Here is a 19,338-nt window from a genome sequence, read left to right on the forward strand (position 1 = left end):
ACTTTAAGAGTACTTGAAATGATGTCACTATTTTTTTGATTTTATGTCAAGGTACGTTTCATTGTTGGGGGAGATGGACCCAAGAGGGTACGGTTGGAGGAGATGAGAGAGAAGTATTCTCTTCAGGAAAGAGTTGAGATGTTGGGGGCTGTTCCACATGCGCAAGTGCAGTCAGTTCTTGTTCGTGGTCACATATTTTTGAACAGGCAAATTCTCTTTTGCAAGTCTTCATGTTGTTTGCAAGTCTTCATGTTGGTTTTGCCAGAATAAAAAAACACTACACATTGGTATCCAGATACATGATATTATGCATAGCTGCAAAAATCTAAAATCTTTAGTTGTTTATTATTTTTACTTAATACTGCAGTACCAAATGTATTATATTACCTTACAGTTACATTTCTTCCATTCTTTTCAGGCTTTAGGTGTTTAAACTATTTCATAACAATTATGTGAGACCTGATTTTATTGTTTCCATTTGCATTTCTGCTCTTTTTTGTGTGCTTTAGATGAAAAGGTTACTCTTGGTTTGTATTTATATAATAACTCTTACACAAAAATTTCTTCAAATTAATGCTAATATTTGCTTTCCAAATTGTAGCTTATGTGCTTAGATTGAGAAGAAACCTTGTATGGTTATATGATTGATAGTCGCTTTTCATGCCTACCTGTGTATTTTTGTTGATCAATCTTGTTGCATTGCAGCTCCCTCACGGAGGCATTTTGTATTGCAATATTAGAGGCAGCTAGTTGTGGCTTGTTAACTGTGAGTACACGAGTTGGAGGGGTCCCAGAGGCATGTATTTGGTTCTGTTTTCTTTGTAGACATTTATTTTTCAAACCTAGTTGATTGTCAAAGTAATTGCATCTGGGTGCCTCATAATCAATTGAAAACTAGGTATTAGATAATTGCAATCAAAATGTCATCCTAATTTTCTTCTATTTTGATTTCTCAACAGTTGCTGTTGGTTGCAGGTTCTGCCTCCTGACATGATTGTACTTGCAGAACCAGTACCTGGCGATATGGTATCTGCCATTGGAACAGCAATAAAATATCTTCCCAAGATTGATCCTCATGCCATGCATGCTAGAGTATGTAGCTATTCTTTCAACAGTCCAATTGTATTTTCTAATGTGTTTGGGGCCCACAATTTTTTTTGATGATCTGATATTTTTTTATATATCATACATTTTTAGTATTTTCAGCTATTGCATACTTATCTAGCCGCAGCATGAAATTTGTAGTGAAAGTTATGCATTATACATATTGCTAATACATTTATGAAACAATTACAACAAAATCAAATCAGGGGGTAGACTACAGGGTTTAAAAAAATAAGAGCAGAGCCATCAAACGATAAGTAGAGTTTAAAACATTATATAAACCAGGCATACACATGATATTTTTTGAGGTAGCAAAATAAACAGAGAGTGTGAAGCATGATTAAACTATTATATAAAGCTTGAGGACAGAAGAATATTTTGGTTGCAAAAGAGTATGGATATAACTGGCCTTCATGACAACCATATATAGAGTTGATGGGTCTATATTGGTTGATGGTGCTTTTCAAGGTTGAGGCTTCAGTGGAAGATTGTGTCCTCCACTATCATTATGGCCATCCTCCTATGCCACTTGTTATTTGAGTGCATGTTGGTATTAAAACTAGGCCCACATTTCTCTATAAGCTGTATCTCCAGCATTGACAATTTGAAAACTTGAAACACAACACCTGGAAAAGTGACACATCTCTACAGTGAAGCAATGCCTTTATTAATGCTTGGTTTTTGACTCTTAAGTTACTTGAATGCCAAGACCATCATTTGATAACATGATACTACTCCCATGATGTTGAGGACCAACATGAGTGTAATTTCTTTTGAGTTTTTGCATTCTGTCATGTTTTAATTTTGGAAATTTTCATTAGCTATAAACTAGGAGGGCTGGGTTTCACTTTGAACATTTTGCTGAGGGAATCTTAGTGCCCAGTAGGTAGGGGGCTACTTGGATTTTGGGTGGACGAGATGCAGGATTTCCATGGGCAGGCAGCATTTCCTAAGGATTTGACTTTTGCTCTTCACATGAGGGTGGTGGGAATATAAAGGTGATCTGGCTGGGATAGGGAGAGTGGCTGGGTCAGCTAACTAGGGGTGTTGGTTTGGTTTGAAAGAGTTAGGTTTTTAACACTTGATCAATGAGTTGAGAGAAGATTCAACAAATTGTATAGATGGTTGTGTGGTGTAATGGGGTCTTGAGCCATCTTATCATCCTAATGAGGATGGGTGTCTTTTCCTTGGCCAGTTCAACAGTTTTATTTGCTTGTGATACATAACCTCTCACCCAACAAATTTTGGTACAGATATCCCTTGGAGAAAACTAAATTTGTGTGATGCATATATGGTTTAGGTAGTGGCTCTTAACCATATGATGTGTCCTTGAACATTCATGGGAAGTTTCTAGTTTTACAAGTACATATCACAAAATCAAAGGGCACACAAATAGCTGGACATACATCTTACTTTGTAGGCATAAATGTGGTGCAATAGAGTGCCGATATCAACATTTTTGACCTCGGTATTTGTTGTCATTTTTATGACACCCTTGGTCCATCAATGAGAACTGATCAGAGATATGCTCCATGGGCCAGCGATGCCCCAATTGATCAAGGATAAAAGCAGTGAAATCATGGTTTGAAGTGTTGCCTTGTCGGAAGTTCCTTGGCCCTCTCTTTCTCTTCTTCGGAACCCCGAGGTTCCGAGTTTCTTTGCCTTAGCCGCTTTCTTTCCTGCTCCAGAACTTCGGAACTCCAAGGTCCTAAAGTTCCCTTCCTTCCCTTAGCTTTTCTTTTGTTCTCCTCCTCCGGAACCTCGAGGTTCCGAAGTTCCTTCCCTTTGCCACCTCTCCTTCTCCTTCGGAACTCCGGAACCCCCAGGTTCTCAAGTTCCTAGTTTTCCAACCCCGGAACTCCGGAACCCCCAGGTTCCCAAGTTCCTTGTTCTTTGACCCTGGAACTCTGGAACCCCCAGGTTCCCAAGTTCCTTGTTCTTCTTGACCCAGGTCTCTGAAGTTCTCCAACTACGGTGACCCAGGTCTCCGAAGTTCCCCAACTACGGTGACCCAGGTCTCCGAAGTTTCCCCAACTACGATGACCCAGGTCTCCGAAGTTCCCCAACTACGGTGACCCAGGTCTCTGAAGTTTCCCCAACTACGGACTCAGGTCTCCAAAGCTTCCCCAACTACAGTGACCCAGGTCTCCGAAGTTTTCCAAACTACTTTCGGCTTGCAACACTTCTCGATGGCGTGATCGACACTCAAAGCTTTAAATGCTCTGTCAGCTTTGGTGACTTATGAACCTTTTTTTGTGAAGCCACAGGGGTGCATTTAATGTTTTTGGCAGGATTTCCATCAAGGGAGGTACGGGGCCATGCTTGGTGACTTGTGTCATGACTGCATACTCTGACTTTGGAAGGTCAGTCAATCCACCTTCTCAGGGTTTCCCTTTGTGGGTATGGCTAGGTTGCTTGCATGTACAAGCCAAGTGCATACACTTCCCTGCACTTCTAGGCTGACATGCAGGGGTCATGATCACCCTTGTGACCATTTTCTATATAATGTCTTTTAAGCCTCATTGTAAAGGGTTCTCTCCTTGCTACCTTGAGCTTTCTTATTCTTTTCTCTTCTCTTGAAGACTTGGAATTATTTTCGCATTTCTGCAACTGTAAGTTTGGCCATTGGCCTTATAATTAATTGAAATCACCATTCTTGCCTACCTTCAACTTATGCATGCTGTGTATGTGTTCTTACCTCCATTATAAGTGTATGTTTGTGATTTTCTTTCACATGTATGTTGTGTTAGCTTGTTTTGTGAGTGTGACTTGTGGGAATCCTTCTCCCCTCTTGACACTTAGCAAATTCTAACCTCCACACATGTATCGGGATCATTCATACAACTGAAGTTTGTGCATTACCTGGGTGTTTCAGTTAATTCTTTGTGTCATTTCGGTAGGGAGAGGAACAATCTCTTCTTGGTGCATCACCTCCCTTTATTTTAAGCATTTCTCTCTTCCCTTTCCCTCTGCAAGTTGTTAGGATAGCTTTAGAAGTTAGTTTTTAAGTGTTGAGTTGGTTGAACACCTGCACTTGGATTGAGAAGGAAGTCGGCCTTCTCCAGAGATTCAACCCCCTTGCGCAAGGTCCCACACTTCGGGGTTGTTTCAATGTTTCACAAGGTTGTTGAGTTGATAGCTCAGCAAGGGTGGAAGCTTTTGTGATAACAGTTTTTGGCACGCTCGGTGGAACCTCATTCAATTCACATGCTAAGGATTCAGTGTTGTTCTTGGCATCTCAGCCTTTAGAGACAGACATCTTCAAGCACTTGGCGACTCTGCTCATGGACCAGTTCTTGTTCACACAAAGTTCGCAGCTTTGCTTACTCCGAAACCTCGGGACCCCCAAGTTCCGAAGTCAGTGAAGCCATCTTACTCCGGAACCCCCAAGTTCCGAGGTGCTTAGACCCAGACACCCGGAACCCCCAGGTTTCGAATTCCCGAACTTCCTTACTCCGGACCTCCGAACTTTCGAGGTTGGTTGCGGATTTCATGCCCAAAATTCATACAAGGGCGTCCTCTACAGGCAGTTTCCAATTCGTAGAGCTCCCATTTGCAGGTTCTAGAAGGCGGAAAGGTAGACCTTCATTGTCACCAGTCAGGGGTGCAAGGTTGTAAACACTCCATCTCCCAGGTCTCGTTCTACTCCTCCATTTGCAAGGCCATTGCTATCAAGGGCTCCCACCACTCACATCAATAGACCATTGTTTCACATGGCAAGAAATCAAGTCTTTGTTACCTTCAATTGGGGGAGTCCTCTTGTTTTGACTCAATGGAATGACATATCAGTGGCTGCGTTGAAGAGTATACCATACTTCACTGGTGAAACAACTACTACACCCATTGAGCACATTCAAGACATTGCAAACATCTGTTCCGTCCTTAATATCACTCAGGATGATGTTGCTGTCAGACTCTTAGCCACATCTTTGAAAGGCAAAGCTTTGCAGTGGTATAGAGGGTTGTCGTCTAGCTCCATTCACAATTGGGATGAATTGGGGGAGAGGTTGTGCAACCATTTCGAAGACAAGAGTGATCACCTATCACTTGTGGAGTTGTTGACTACAGTCAAGAGGGCACCCCACGAGTTCATGGGAGATTTCAATTTCAGATTCCATAAGACATGGAATAGAATTCCTACTCTAGTAAAGCCATCTCCAAATCATGCCTTCTTGTATTATCTTAGAGCTCTCAACAACGATATAGCTATCATGGTCAATCAATGGGTGGAGCCTCTCTACCGTGTGCGTATGACATAGCCATAAGAGCATAAAATTGTTTGATTCAGGTCGGGAAGATAGCTCCAAGGCCTCCAATGCCTCTCTTCCCAGAAGCTCCTACTCAACAACCCACCTTGGCTCCTATCCCCATGGCACCCGCAGGTCAACCCTCCACATCCTCCAATTAGCTCCATGAGGTCAACGCTAGATTGGAAAACTTTAACAATGAGTTGGTGACACTAAAGAGGCAACAAGCCCAGCATAGCAGACCTTATTAGGCACAAAATCAGAACTATCAGCAGAATAGGCCACCCTTTCAAGGGCAAAACCAATGGAGCAATGCCAGGCCTTTGAATAGTGTGAACCCCACAACCGCAAGCAACTCAAAGGCGATAGTTCCAATGCAAAATAACCTCGCCCAAGGGCAAAACCAATGGAGCAATGCTAGGCCTTTGAATAGTGTGAACCCCACAACCGCAAGCAACTCAAAGGCGATAGTTCCAATGCAAAATAACCTCGCCCAAGAGCAAGATTGGTGTCAACCATGCAATCAGCCACACAACCAAGGTGCATGCGAAAATGGAGGGTTTGTCCAAACCTTAGTGGTGCAGGATGAGCTGACCACTTCTGGCCAACAATATGACCCAAATCAGCCTAGTGTTGGCACTCAGGCTTACTTACAAGGGGATTCTACCTTTGTCAATTGGCAGGAGGCAAAATTCTGTGGTTTGAACCAAACAAATGGTGAGTCTATGCTGCAGTATACAAGGTCAAAGAAGAGAGCCATGGAGGCTGCCTCACCTTCAACATCAGCCCAAGATCCAACACCCAATGTAGCCGCCCATGATACAAGCCAGAGTACCATGCAAGGGAGCAAGAGGCAGGAAGAGGCCCAAGTCGTCCAAAGAGAAAAAGTAGACCTTGTAGCCTCAAAGAATCCTATAAAATCAGTTGGTGTCCCTTTCAACATAGTTGATCAGATGAAGAAGGCCAACCTCAACGTCACTATGTGGGAGGCCCTTTCAATCCCATCTCAAAGGGATTTGCTTAAGGAGGCACCGAAGGACGTCGATTAGTCAGGTGGTGAGGCAGCAGTCAGCGGAAAGGCAGTCTCCACCAGTTTGGTGCAACCCAAGGAGGAGGAAGATTCAAGCAAGATCAGCAAGCCTCCCCCTTTCTATCTCTCCTTAATCATAGGAGATAATTTGGTTCGCAACTGCATGATAGATTCAGGAGCTAGTAGCTCAGTCATGCCTAAGAAGGTAGCGGATCTTCTTGGCATAGAATATGAACCTGTGACCAAAGGGGTGGTCCAACTAGATGGCACTTCTATTAAGACAGTAGGGGTGGTAAAAAATTTGAAGTTAAACTTGCATGCATACCCTAGTTGCACTGTTTTGCAAGACATATCAATCATCGATCTCCCTACCTTCTTTGCCATCTGCCTGTCTAGAGACTTTAGAGCCAAGATAGATGGGTACCTGTCTTCTAACTCGTCCCATATGCTATTTTGAACAAGGTATGGTACCCAGGTCACCATAAGGGCAGAGCCCATTGCCCAAAACCACATTGAGCCCTACACCCCCAACCCTATAAACATGAATTGCACTTTGCATGACGAAGGGGAGGAGTATGTTGTTCGTGAGCCTGCTACTCTTTTGCAGGAGGTCCCTAATTGTTTGTTGGACAAATGGGCCAATGCTTTTCAACTTGATCCATTAGCCGAGACCAAAGAGACTGGGCTTGGCACCTATTGTATCCATGAAGAGGATACTCCTATTCCTAACCTCATCAAGACACAAGGAGATTCAGAGGGGTTATGGAACATGTTTTTTGATGGTTCAAGAAACAAGAATGGAGCAGGTGCCGGTGTGATGCTTGTTTCTCCTGAGCAGGAGAAATATTTCTTCTCTTTTAGGCTTCAATTTGGTTGCACTAACAATGTCGCTGAGTATGAATCCTTGATCCAAGGTCTCCAACTTGCGCAAAGCAGGAAGATCAGATCTCTGCGAGTATTTGGGGATAGTGAGTTGGTTGTTAAACACATTCGAGCCCAAAGTGTAGCAAAAAACAACCTACTCAAATCATACAAACACAGGGTTTGGGACTTGATCGAAGGATTTGAGGCCTTCAATATCCAAAGCATTCCTAGGGGTTAGAACAAACATGCTGATAGGCTTGCAGCGGTTGGTGCTCAATTCGACATACCAACGCATGTTGCAAGTCAAAGGGAGCAATACATCAGGCTTGTTGTGAGACCTGCTGTCCCAGACAATCAAGTGAATTGGCAAGTGTTTGAAAGCGATCAGCAAATCGTCAATTTCTTGCAAAATGAAGCAGAATTTTCTGCTAAAAATCATTCTAGGCTACAAGACCAATATGGAGATCAAATCATGCAGCTCAACTCCAACAAGTTGCCTAAAGGTCTAGTTACCTTGGAAGGCATTTTCAACTTGGATGATAAGTTGAAGAAGAAGATGAACTTGGCTACAAAGAGGGGTGATTACAAGCCAGTTGTTGTCGCCGAAGGTAGATCCTTAAACTTGGGCAAGGTGTGCTCCTCAACCGAGCAAGAGGCCTTTGTTGAGCTTTGCCAAGAGTATGATGACATAGTTGCTTGGACCTATGAAGACTTGAAGGGTTTTGACCCTAGCTTAGCCCAGCATACCATAGAGTTAAATCTGGATGCAAAGCCAGTTAGGCAAAAGCAAAGGCCAACAAATCCCAAAATTGAGCCACTAATGAGGAAGGAGTTGACCAAGTTGATAGAAGCCAATATCATCTTCCCTATCAAGCACTCCTCCTGGGTGGCCAACCTTGTCCCTATAAGGAAGAAGAATGGGGAGATCAGATTATGTGTAGACTTTTGGGATCTCAGTAGAGCCTCCCTTAAAGATCACTATCCCCTTCCCTGTATGGAGCAGATTCTCCAAAAGGTCAGTGGCTCAGAAAGATTTTCATTCTTGGATGGGTATTTAGGCTACAATCAGATCTTGGTCCAAGAATCAGACCAATACAAGACTGCGTTTACTACTAAGTGGGGTACCTATGCTTATTGTAAAATGCCCTTTGGGCTAACCAATGTAGGTGCCACATTCCAAAGAGCGATGGGCATAGCTTTCAAGGGTGTATTAGCAAAGTTTGTGCTTGTATACCTTGATGACATAACTGTTTATTCGAAGCATGCAACTGACCATCTTGGTCATCTTGAGCAAGTGTTCATGAAATGCAGGGAGTATGGTGTGTCTTTGAACCCTAACAAGTGCGTATTTGCTACTGATCAAGGAAGATTGCTAGGACACATCGTATCCAAGGAGGGTTTGACTATCGATCCAGAGCGAGTGGAGGGTATTCTTTCTCTTCCACTCCCCAGTCACAAGAAAGGATTGCAAAGTTTCCTTGGTAGGATCAACTTTGTGAGGAGGTTCATTCCCAACCTTGCCACCATGGTAAAACCCGTCACTTCCATGTTGAAGAAAAACTTGGCTTTCAGTTGGACCAAGGAGGGAAGGGCCAGTTTCGAAGAGATCAAATAAGCAATTGCTCACGCCCCTACCCTTATCAATCCTAATTACGAAAGGGATTTTATCCTCTATACCTTCAGAGGAGAGTCCAACATCTCAACTATCCTAAAACAACTGAACGATGACAATTTGGAGCAGCCTATTGCTTTCTTTAGTGAGGGGCTAAAGGACTACGAGCTTAAATATAGCTATGTAGAGAAGCAGGTCCTCACTTTTGTAAGGGCATTAAAAAAGTTCAGACACATGTTGTCCAACAACAGGATCCAACTCTTAGTTCCGCATGCAAGTGTCAAAGATTTCCTTCTAAACAAGGACATCAGTGAGAAGAGGGTTGGGTGGATAACCAAGGTCATGGAGTATGACATCAACATCAAGATCAGCAAGCTTGTAAGAGGCAGGGGCCTATGTGAACAACTTGTCTCATCTTCTGAGACTACTTCAGATTCGCCCTTGTGTTACAAGAGGATCAACCAACTAGCAACAACACTCAATTCAGTTGGGTAAGTGACATGACCACCTTCTTAATGGAAGGTAGATATCCCCAAGGTCTGGAGCGGAGCAAAAGAAGACACTTCAGGTTGTAGGCCATTCCCTATACCTTAGTGAATGACATTCTTTTCCGAAAAGACTCTAATGGAGTCTTACTAAGATGCATCGAGCAAAACCAAGTTAGCAGATTGCTAGAAGAATTTCATGATGGCTTTTTAGGGGGCCACTGCTCTGCAAGGACTACGGCTATCAAAATAATGAGGGCTGGTTATTATTGGTCATCCTTATTCAATGACTCACATAGATGGGTGAAGAATTGCAAGAAATGTGATCTCTTCTCTGGGAAGCGACGACTAGCTGCCCTACCTCTTCATCCCATCCAAGTAGATCAACCATTCGCCCAATGGGGTTTAGACTTCATTGGCATGATAAACCCACCTTCTAGTGCTGGCCATAAGTGGATCTTGGCCGCAACAAATTGCATTGAGAGATGCCACTGAGGCCTCAGTGTTGGAATTTCTTGAGGGAATTGTGACAAGATTTGGTGTTCCCTCCACCATTATATCGGACAACACCAGGGCATTCGTTGGAACCCAAATCTTTTCTTGGGCAGTTAAGCATGGTGTATACTTGAAGACATCATCCAACTATTACCCTCAGGGTAACGGCGTAGCTGAAACTTCCAACAAGAACCTCATCAAGATAATTAAAAGGACAATTGAAGACAATCTGAGGGCATGGCACACTAAATTGAGGACAGCCTTATGGGCTGATAGAATCACACCCAAGAGGGTGATTGGTAACTCCCCTTTCATGCTAGTATATGGGAAGGAAGCAAGACTCCCAACTTCCTTGGAGTTACCCTCTCTTAACTAGCACATCAGTTGGAATTAATAGAGAATGATGCCATGACATTAAGGCTAGCAGAGCTGATAGAGCTAGAGGAGGTTAGGAGTAAGGCTATGCATACACTTGAGACTCGTCAAGGGTAGGTCAAGAAGGTTTTTGACAAAAAGGCTACTAATAGGGTCTTCAAAGAGGGAGATCTAGTTCTGAAGTGGGATGCAGACAAAGCCAAAACTAGGCGACACTCCAAATTTGATGCTATCTGGAGTGGTCCATATGTCATCACTAGTTGCAAGGAGGCCAATGCATTTCATCTCTCCAAGTTTGGTGGCGAAGTTCTTCCAATTCCAGTGAATGGGATTCATCTCAAGCCTTGCTTCTAAAGAGGGTGTTGATGACTATGTAAATATTAGACTAGAGGTTGTTTTGCTTTCATAAGTGCTTATGCACATGCGGCATTCTCCTTAAGAGGATGTATGCTCTAGTTTTCAGTTTTCCTCCAAGTGATGGCACACACATGTTTTGGGTCTTTTCAATGACTTAGTGCCCAATGGATGCTTAAGGCTTTTGGACTTCATGCTTAGTAGGCAAGCATCCCGCAGAAATCGCCAAAAATGTTGTCATTTTTATGACACCCTTGGTCCATCAATGAGAACTGATCAGAGATATGTTCCATGGACCAGTGATGCCCCAGTTGATCAAGGATAAAAGCAGTGAAATCATGGTTTGAAGTGTTGCCTTGTCGGAAGTTCCTTGACCCTCTCTTTCTCTTCTTCGGAACCCTGAGGTTCCGAGTTTCTTTGCCTTAGCCGCTTTCTTTCCTGCTTTGGAACTCCAAGGTCCCAAAGTTCCCTTAGCTTTTCTTCTGTTCTCCTCCTCCGGAACTCCGGAACCCCGAGGTTCCGAAGTTCCTTCCCTTTGCCGCCTCTCCTTCTCCCCCGAACTCCGAAACCCCCAAGTTCCAACCCCGGAACTCGGGAACCCCCAGGTTCCCAAGTTCCTAGTTTTCCTACCCCGGAACTCCTAGGTTCCCAAGTTCTTAGTTTTCCTACCTGTTGACGTGTATTTTGTACACTATCAAACACAGAATAAAATACCTAAAGGTACCTTATCCTCTCTTGAGTAAAGCCTCTGATTGCTGAAGATATCGCGAAAAAGGATCAATCAGGATGACTTCAATGTTCTTGTATGTAGGGTCTCTACGTGTGGATAAGCTCTTTGTGGTATGATGTGATTTGCTGGAATCACAAGGGGACTTACATTTGATGCCTGAACTTCTGATTTGCTTTGAATATTGCTGGACACAGGATTTTACTAACTTTGACTTGAAAAAAAGGAAAAGAGAGGAGGGTGAGGAAAGAATCTAATCCTAATACTAAGGAATGTAGGAGCAATGATTGATCTTTGATGAAATTCTAACTAGGTCTTGTTTTGACATCGCAGGACCATCTCCACAAGGCTAGTGCGATCTTCGAAGGAAAGCTTTATGATGTTCAAATCATCACTGCAAGCATAGACACCATCAGGTTGATGCATATCAATGAAGAAGCGACAATTGAAGTTAAGCTTAAGCTGAATGATTCCAGTTGACTACACAAGGCAAGTCTGCAATCAACAAACTGCTAGTAGTATGGATATACGAATTTCACCATCAATCAAGCACATTTCTTCCACTCATCTAATAACATGAAATCAAATATGAGAAGTATAAAGACCATGCAAATTGTCGAATCGACCCATAAATTTCACCATTTCTTCAATGAAGTTACAAGTCTTTTACAACAACATCATGGCAACAATCTTTGCCTTCTCTCTCTACTCTACTCTAATTGCTATTCTCTCTCTATCTTCTAACTGCTTCCAACTATTCCTAACTATTCTAACTATTGCTAATTACCTTTACAAAATGAAATGCCAGGGCTTATATAGTGCCCTCAATACAATTCGATGGCTTAGATCAATTCGAGATCAATGGCCAAGATTTTACAATGAAAACCCTAATTAGGGTTTGTTACAACCATTACATAACATTTAATGCTTGACCAATGATAAAATTGTATTGCTTGGACACATGTCCTCTCTAGAAAATTCGACCAATGAATAGCCGGGGTAGGTACATAGAAGTTTGTGCCACCTTCCATGAGTTAGGTACATTGAATCTGGAAATGCTGAGGTGGACCACACTGACTAGATGAGCGATGACTGGGATGCCACCTTGTCTGACACTTGTAACTTGGTAGATATTCAACTTAATGTTGTTGAGAAGCTAGCTTTAATTAATTCATCTGGAACTATTTGCTTCCTCAACGAACCCTTGTTCTAACTTCTTGTGTCCTTGATTTGCAGGATGATGATGTACCTCGCCTTGGAATGCTGGATTGGAAGAGGTCGCCCTTGATGACATTAGTCCAAAGAAGGCCGTCCTTGTCGATGCTAGGCTGGATCGAAGAAGGTTGTCCTTGTCCTCGCTTGATCGTCCTTGAGGAGAGTCCTCCGACTTGTAGATCTTTCGAGCTTGGAGTCGCCATCTTGATACCTACACAACATTTCAAAATTAGTAATATATCTTGAAATCTAAAAATTAAACTTTAAAAGGAAGATTCAAGATTTTAATTTAGGAAACCTCATGATAAATCTTGAGTTATCATTTCCTAATTTAGGATTTTCAAAGCAAAATTTAAATCTTCAAAAATGGTGCCAAGGTGATTACGCCATACCTCCACTTGGGAATTAATTCTAAAAAATGATGCAAAAATAGGAGAATTCGCTAGGCAAAATGTAGATCAAGACTCCCTTTAGCAAAATGCGCCCCCTTTAGCTTGGAAAAGAACTCCATCTTCCACTAGCTTCTTCAAGATCTGGAAATTCGCCTTCAAATACCTTCAAAACATCTGGAATTTATCCTCCAATCTAGCAAGAAATACGCCTCTCCAATAGCCTTCAAGATGAATTTCGCCCTTCTTAGTCCCCACTCCTGGTAGAAATTCGCTCCTCAAATTGCTCTTCCAAATCGCACTTGAAATGATGAGTGAATGATTTGAATAATGAAAAAAATGCCTCAAATATATAGAGCGCTCACCATTTTATTTCCATGGGCCGACTTGAAAAAATAGGCCAAAAGATAAATAAAAATTAATAAAAGAAGAGGCCGACTTGATAAAAACATTAAATAATACCCCAAGCGCTCCAATTTTATTTTATTTTTTTAAAATAATAATAATTAATTTTAAATGCCTTTATAATTAAAAAATTCGATTTTTTTTAGGCTCAAAATTAATTATTAAATACCATGCGCTTTTATTAAATGCCAAAAATATTTCAAGGTTTTATCGAATCTAGCATTTAATGTAATTTGAAGGATATTTGGCGCCCAATCATGAAAAATAATGGCTATTAACAAGATCGCTCTGGTCCCTTGGTGAGGGACAGGAGCGATCTCATTCTAGACCTCACACTTCTTGTTTTTTTACGTCCAAGACCTCATTTTTGACGTCCAAGATGGCATTTTTACTTAGAATTTCGAGTTCAATTTATTCGATCTTTGAAATGAGTGCACTTTAAAGCATTTTCGCCCTGGTCCCTTGGTGAGGGACAGGAGCTATTTTGCAAATCCAAGCTTATCCGTCCTTTGTTAGCCTTCCAAATTATATTCAATGGATAAATCATGTTTTCCTTGGTCTCTTCAAATCATAAAATTGTCTTGATCCTACAAGAACAGTGCAAATTTGAAATTCAAGCTCCGGTCCTTCAGTGAGGGACGGGAGCACTTTTGCAATTACAAGCCAATTCGTCCTTTGCTAGCTTTGAAAATTATCTTCAACGGATCGATTGCGTCTTCCTTCACCCACCTCAAACGTAAAACTTGTTTTTCTCTTGCCCGAATCTTGTCTTGAGGGAAAATCGCTCTGGTCCCTTGCAGAGGGACAGGAGCGCCCTAGCCAGTCACCTTGGTCCCTTGGAGAGGGACAGGGGCAAACTTGTTACTTAGGCCGATTTTCTTCATTGTGGCGTACTTAAGTTATATTCAACGGGCAAAACATACTTCCCTTGACCTCCTCAAATCGCGAAACCACTTAAATCTTGCAAGGATAATGCGAAATTGGAATTCAAGCTCCGGTCCTTCAGTGAGGGACAGGAGCGATTTTTGCTCTCAGGGCCAAATCTTTTTACTTTTCACTTCAAATTTCCTTCGCTGAGGAAAATATCATCTCTTTACACGCCATGAATAAAAGTTCGAGTCCAAACAAGGTCTAAAAATGTGTATATGAATAAAATCGCTCTGGTCCCTTGGTGAGGGACAGGAGCGAATTTACCTATCTAGACAAATACTCCATCATTTCATCGTCCTTAATCAAGTCTGGATGCTCTATCACGTTCATTTTGTCCTCCATCATGCCTTTGATGTCTCAATTTGTCCAAACAAGGTCAGGAATGACTCCACTAAGCTTTTTCGCTCTGGACCCTTGGTGAGGGACATGAGCGATTCGCCTTGGACCCTTGGAGAGGGACAGGAGCATTTTTCGCGCTGGATCCTCAGTGAAGGTCAGGAGCGAAATTTGACTTTTCGAACTCTCTATCAGGACAATTTTAATGGAATATAACATTTAAGTATAAGTGATTCTTATACTTTAAGTTATATTCCATATATACTTTCAGGATGTTTGAGAGTGGTTTCAGACCTCCAGGAGTTATATTGCAAAATCTAGTTTTTTGAGGTTTTTTATTTTCCAGATTTAGTCAAATTCAGGATCAGGACATTCCGGACTTAGCCAAATTTCAGGATCAGTACGTTCAGACTTAGCCAAATTTTCAGGACATTCCAGACTTAGCCAAATTTCAGGATCAAGACATCACTCAAGCCGGACTTGCTTATCCATGTGATCACCTGGGCGACACTCAAAATGCAAAGGCTAACTAACAAAACCCTAAAAGACCAAAAAACAAACCCTAAAAAACAAAAAAAAAGCAAGGGTCCCCATTTGCAATGGGGCGATGTGTGAAAACGTCACAACATCTAGCGCCACCTTGAATAAATGTTCCTGAAACATTTCAGAGATAAAGACTCGATCGACACCTAGAACCTCCGGAAAGTTCAACCTAGCTCATCAGGAGATTAGAAAATGTACTCAAAGTGGAAGGAAAATCCCTAACCAGATCAAAATACTTAGTCTTTGATTACCCAGGTGTGTGCAAGTGTATTCATTCCGCTCGACAAGACAATTATAACCTTCAGGCTCCCCTGTGATTAGCTACGTAGTTTATGTGAACTTCAAAAGCATCCTGGATAGAGCCTCGCTGCCAGCCAGACGTCCATAGTCCCGACGAGGTTATCGCCGCAAGCTCACGAACATTGCTCCATTGCCAGCCAGGCATCTATAGCCCCGATGGAGTTACTCGCATATTCCCCTTAGCCAATTTTGATATTTCATTTCATTTCATATTTTTTTTATTTTTTTATTTTTTTTTATTTTGTTTCATTTTTCTCATTTTTTCCTTTTGATATTGCTTTTTCACTCCGTCAATTCCTTTGGCTCGTAAGCAGTGAAGCTTACTAGGGTTTGAGGATTGCGGTGGCGCTGAAGTCAGATTTTGGATTTTTCACCAATCACAGCTTTGCCTGAAAACCATAATGACTCGGAGTCTATTAATGTGTGAAGATATAGTAATCAACAGATGTTGGCATCAAGACACAGAAAATGATTTCCTTCCAAGTCAAATACAGGTCCTGATCAGATGATAAAGCTGAAGAGGAACAACCTCGGATTCCGAGCACTTCATGAATAGATATCTAAGAAATGAGTCTAACATAAGATCCAGGATGTTGCCAGTGTGTGAGCAACAACACAAACACCTTTCTCACAAGATGGAGGCTCCCACTCAAGACACCTAAACTAAAGCAAACCGACCGACAAACCGACTCAAAGCAAACTAAACTAAAACGCACACCAAAAGCAAACAACTAAACTACCCGAGCCACACTAGATCATGAGTCAAGTGACTCAAGGCAAATTAAGAACAAGGCTCAAAAGACCTCTAATCTAAAACACGAAAAGAAAACCTACTCTAAACCTATATACAAGAGTCCTAGACTCGACATGACTCAAAGAAGCAAAATATATACATGACTTTACATGATTTCTCAGGTTGTGCAACAGGAGCATGGCAAACGTGATGGTTCTCAATCGGGCAAATTCATCCTTAAACACAGAAAGGCAAACTCCCACCATGCATTTCTCATACTCAAGCAAGTTTTCACTCAAAATGATCAACTGAGGTAATTCGTTAGGACCATGATCAATCCAGATGCAAGTTGTTTTCCCAAAATCCCCATAATCAAAATCATAATAACTTTCAAAGCTAGGATTAAGGAAAGAGACAACCTGGCGTATTTCAGGCTCAGACGACACTGTATTGTTGGAGGTGAAGTCACCAGCTGCTTCAGGAGGTCGCCATTGATGATGAATCATTCCACGACCATCCACAACATGTTGATCTTGATTAGGAAGTTCCTCTTGAAACAAGCTCAGCGCCCCTTCGAATAGCTCAAGATTCTCTGTTTTCATTGAGATATCTTGCATAAACCAAGCATCTTCATGAAACTTTGTCAGCATATCTTCAAAAATGAGAGTCTCCTTGAGGGATTGAACTTCAAACATCTCCTCTAGTGGATCAAAGATAATCTCAGGTGGCCTTTCTTCTTCAAGTATAGTCTCGGGAGGTCGGAGCTGATGGTGGATCACATCACTCACAGTAACTTGCTTATCTTGAAAAAATTTTGGCAGTGATTCCATTTGTGTTTCCTCTACAAGATCCTTCAACACTTCCTCAAATAGCATAATGGTGATGAAATCTTCAAGCGCCCCTTCGAATTGTTCTTCATACCTGGGCTCACTTATGATGATTTGTATCTCTTTGTTTAACATCTCAACTTGATTGTCTTCTTCAATGAGGCCATTTGAAAACTCCTGCAATTCAACCTCAAGGATTTCCTTTTGTAGCATAAGTGAGAATTCTTCAAGGAATGAGTCGTCTTCTTTAATTGCTTGTTCAACTCCTAGATCTTCCCTTATTATTGCTTGAGTATTTTCAACTGATTCTTCAACTTTTGTTTCATGGTATTCTTTTTCAGGTGCAAGGCATGGCGAGCTATCCACTATAATACATTGTTCCTCAGGTGCATTTGTATCGTCAACGCACAATTGATCCTTCTCACATTCAGATGTTGGAACAATGTCTTGTTCATAGGTTCTCCTAAATTCGGCTGCGAGATGTGCACCCCAAGATCTGTTCATAATGCATTCTTCCTCGGACAAAGTTGGCATTCCAAACTGGTTTCTGACTTGATTGATAGCCATTTCACATATTGAGCAAGTAAATTCAGAGTGAGGTGAGTTGTGAATTCTACACCACAATGGTAGCAATATGTTTTCAAGACGCATTTCGCCATTCAAAATGAGCTGACTCTCGATCATCCACATGAAGCTTAGAAGAGGATCCTTGCTCTCTGGGACACTGAAGTTGCCTTCTTCTGTTTCTGGCCTTGGGACATCCCAAGAGAAGATTTTTCCTTGCGCTGTCGATTCCATCCTTGATAAGTACTTCAAGCAATGCATTTCATCATGTTCGTCTGTCTCATGGACTCGACACTGCCCTTGTCTTGCAAACTCGGACAATCTTTGTGGATAAAGTTGTGTATCTAATCTCCACCAAAGTTCAGGAAAATCAACTTGTTGCTCCTCGTGAAACTGTTGTTGCTCCATGAGAAATCCTTTCTTTTTTGATTTTTTGATTTTTTTGATTTTCTATTTTTCACTTTTTTTGGATTTTCTATTTTTCACTTTTTTTTGGATTTTCTGGAATAAGAGAGATCTTGGATATCTCGGATTCAACTTGAACGTTCAATTGGTTCTAGCTTGATTCCTTCTTGCGTAAGTCCAACTGACGACCCAACGATCACCTTCCGTCGAGTGTTTGAGAAAAAGCTTTCCACTGATCTTCCTTGGATTCAAGAGTTCGTGTTTGCTCACTTTTCGTCTGCTTCAATTCTGTCGAGCGTGGAGGAGGAGCAAAAGTCCTAGATAACTCCTTGCAGATTGATAGGATCAGTTGTTCAAACAAATATCGCGATCACCGCCCTCCTTCTAGCGCCAATTCTGTTGACGTGTATTTTGTACACTATCAAACACAGAATAAAATACCTAAAGGTACCTTATCCTCTCTTGAGTAAAGCCTCTGATTGATCCTTTTTCGCGATATCTTCAGCAATCAGAGGCTTTACTCAAGAGAGGATAAGGTACCTTTAGGTATTTTATTCTGTGTTTGATAGTGTACAAAATACACGTCAACACTACCCCGGAACTCCGGAACCCTCAGGTTCCCAAGTTCATAGTTCTTCAACCCCGGAACTTTGGAACCCCCAGGTTCCCAAGTTCCTTGTTCTTCTTGACCCAGGTCTCCGAAGTTCCCCAACTACGATGACCCAGGTCTCTGAAGTTCCCCAACTACGGTGACCCAGGTCTCCGAAGTTTTCCAAACTACTTCCGGCTTGCAACACTTCCGGATGGCGTGATCGACACTCAAAGCTTTAAATGCTCCGACAATTTTGGTGACTTATGCACCTTCTTTTGTGAAACCACAAGGGTGCATTAAATGTTTTTGGCAGGATTTCCATCAAGGGAGGTATGGGGCCATGCTTGGTGACTTGTGTCATGACTACATACTTTGACTTTGGAAGGTCAATCAATCCATCTTCTGAGGGTTTCCCTTTGTGGGTATGGCTAGGTTGCTTGCATGTACAAGCTAGGTGCATGCATTTCCCTGCACTTCTAGGCTGACATGCAGGGGTCATGATCACCCTTGCGACCATTTTCTATATAATGGCTTTTAAGCCTCATTGTAAAGGGTTCTCTCCCTGCTGCCTTGAGCTTTCTTATGCTTTTCTCTTCTCTTGAATTCTTGTAATTATTTTTGCATTTCTACAATTGTAAGTTTGGCCATTGGCCTTATAATTAATTGAAATCGCTATTCTTGCCTACCTTCAACTTATGCATGCTGTGTATGCATTCTTACCTCCATTATAAGTTAATGTTTTTTTTTTCTTTCACATGTATGCTGTGTTAGCTTGTTTTCTAAGTGTGACTTGTGGGAATCCTTCT

At 41.9% G+C, this 19,338-nt stretch overlaps 1 protein-coding gene across 2 annotated transcripts in view; it reads left to right on the forward strand.

The window, feature by feature from the left end:
• Positions 1–19,338, forward strand: part of LOC131064749 (phosphatidylinositol N-acetylglucosaminyltransferase subunit A) — a 117,855-nt gene that overhangs the window by 91,228 nt on the left and 7,289 nt on the right. The window contains exons 3-5 of one of the 2 annotated variants that reach the window (XM_057999021.2): positions 52–206; positions 706–796; positions 976–1,092. In XM_057999021.2, coding sequence (XP_057855004.2) covers positions 52–206; positions 706–796; positions 976–1,092 — 363 coding nt within the window. The remainder of the gene's footprint in view (positions 1–51; positions 207–705; positions 797–975; positions 1,093–19,338) is intronic. The other variant, XM_057999022.2, reaches the window with a different exon arrangement.

This window comes from Cryptomeria japonica, chromosome 8 (genome assembly GCF_030272615.1).
Source record: "Cryptomeria japonica chromosome 8, Sugi_1.0, whole genome shotgun sequence".
NCBI lineage: Eukaryota > Viridiplantae > Streptophyta > Pinopsida > Cupressales > Cupressaceae > Cryptomeria > Cryptomeria japonica.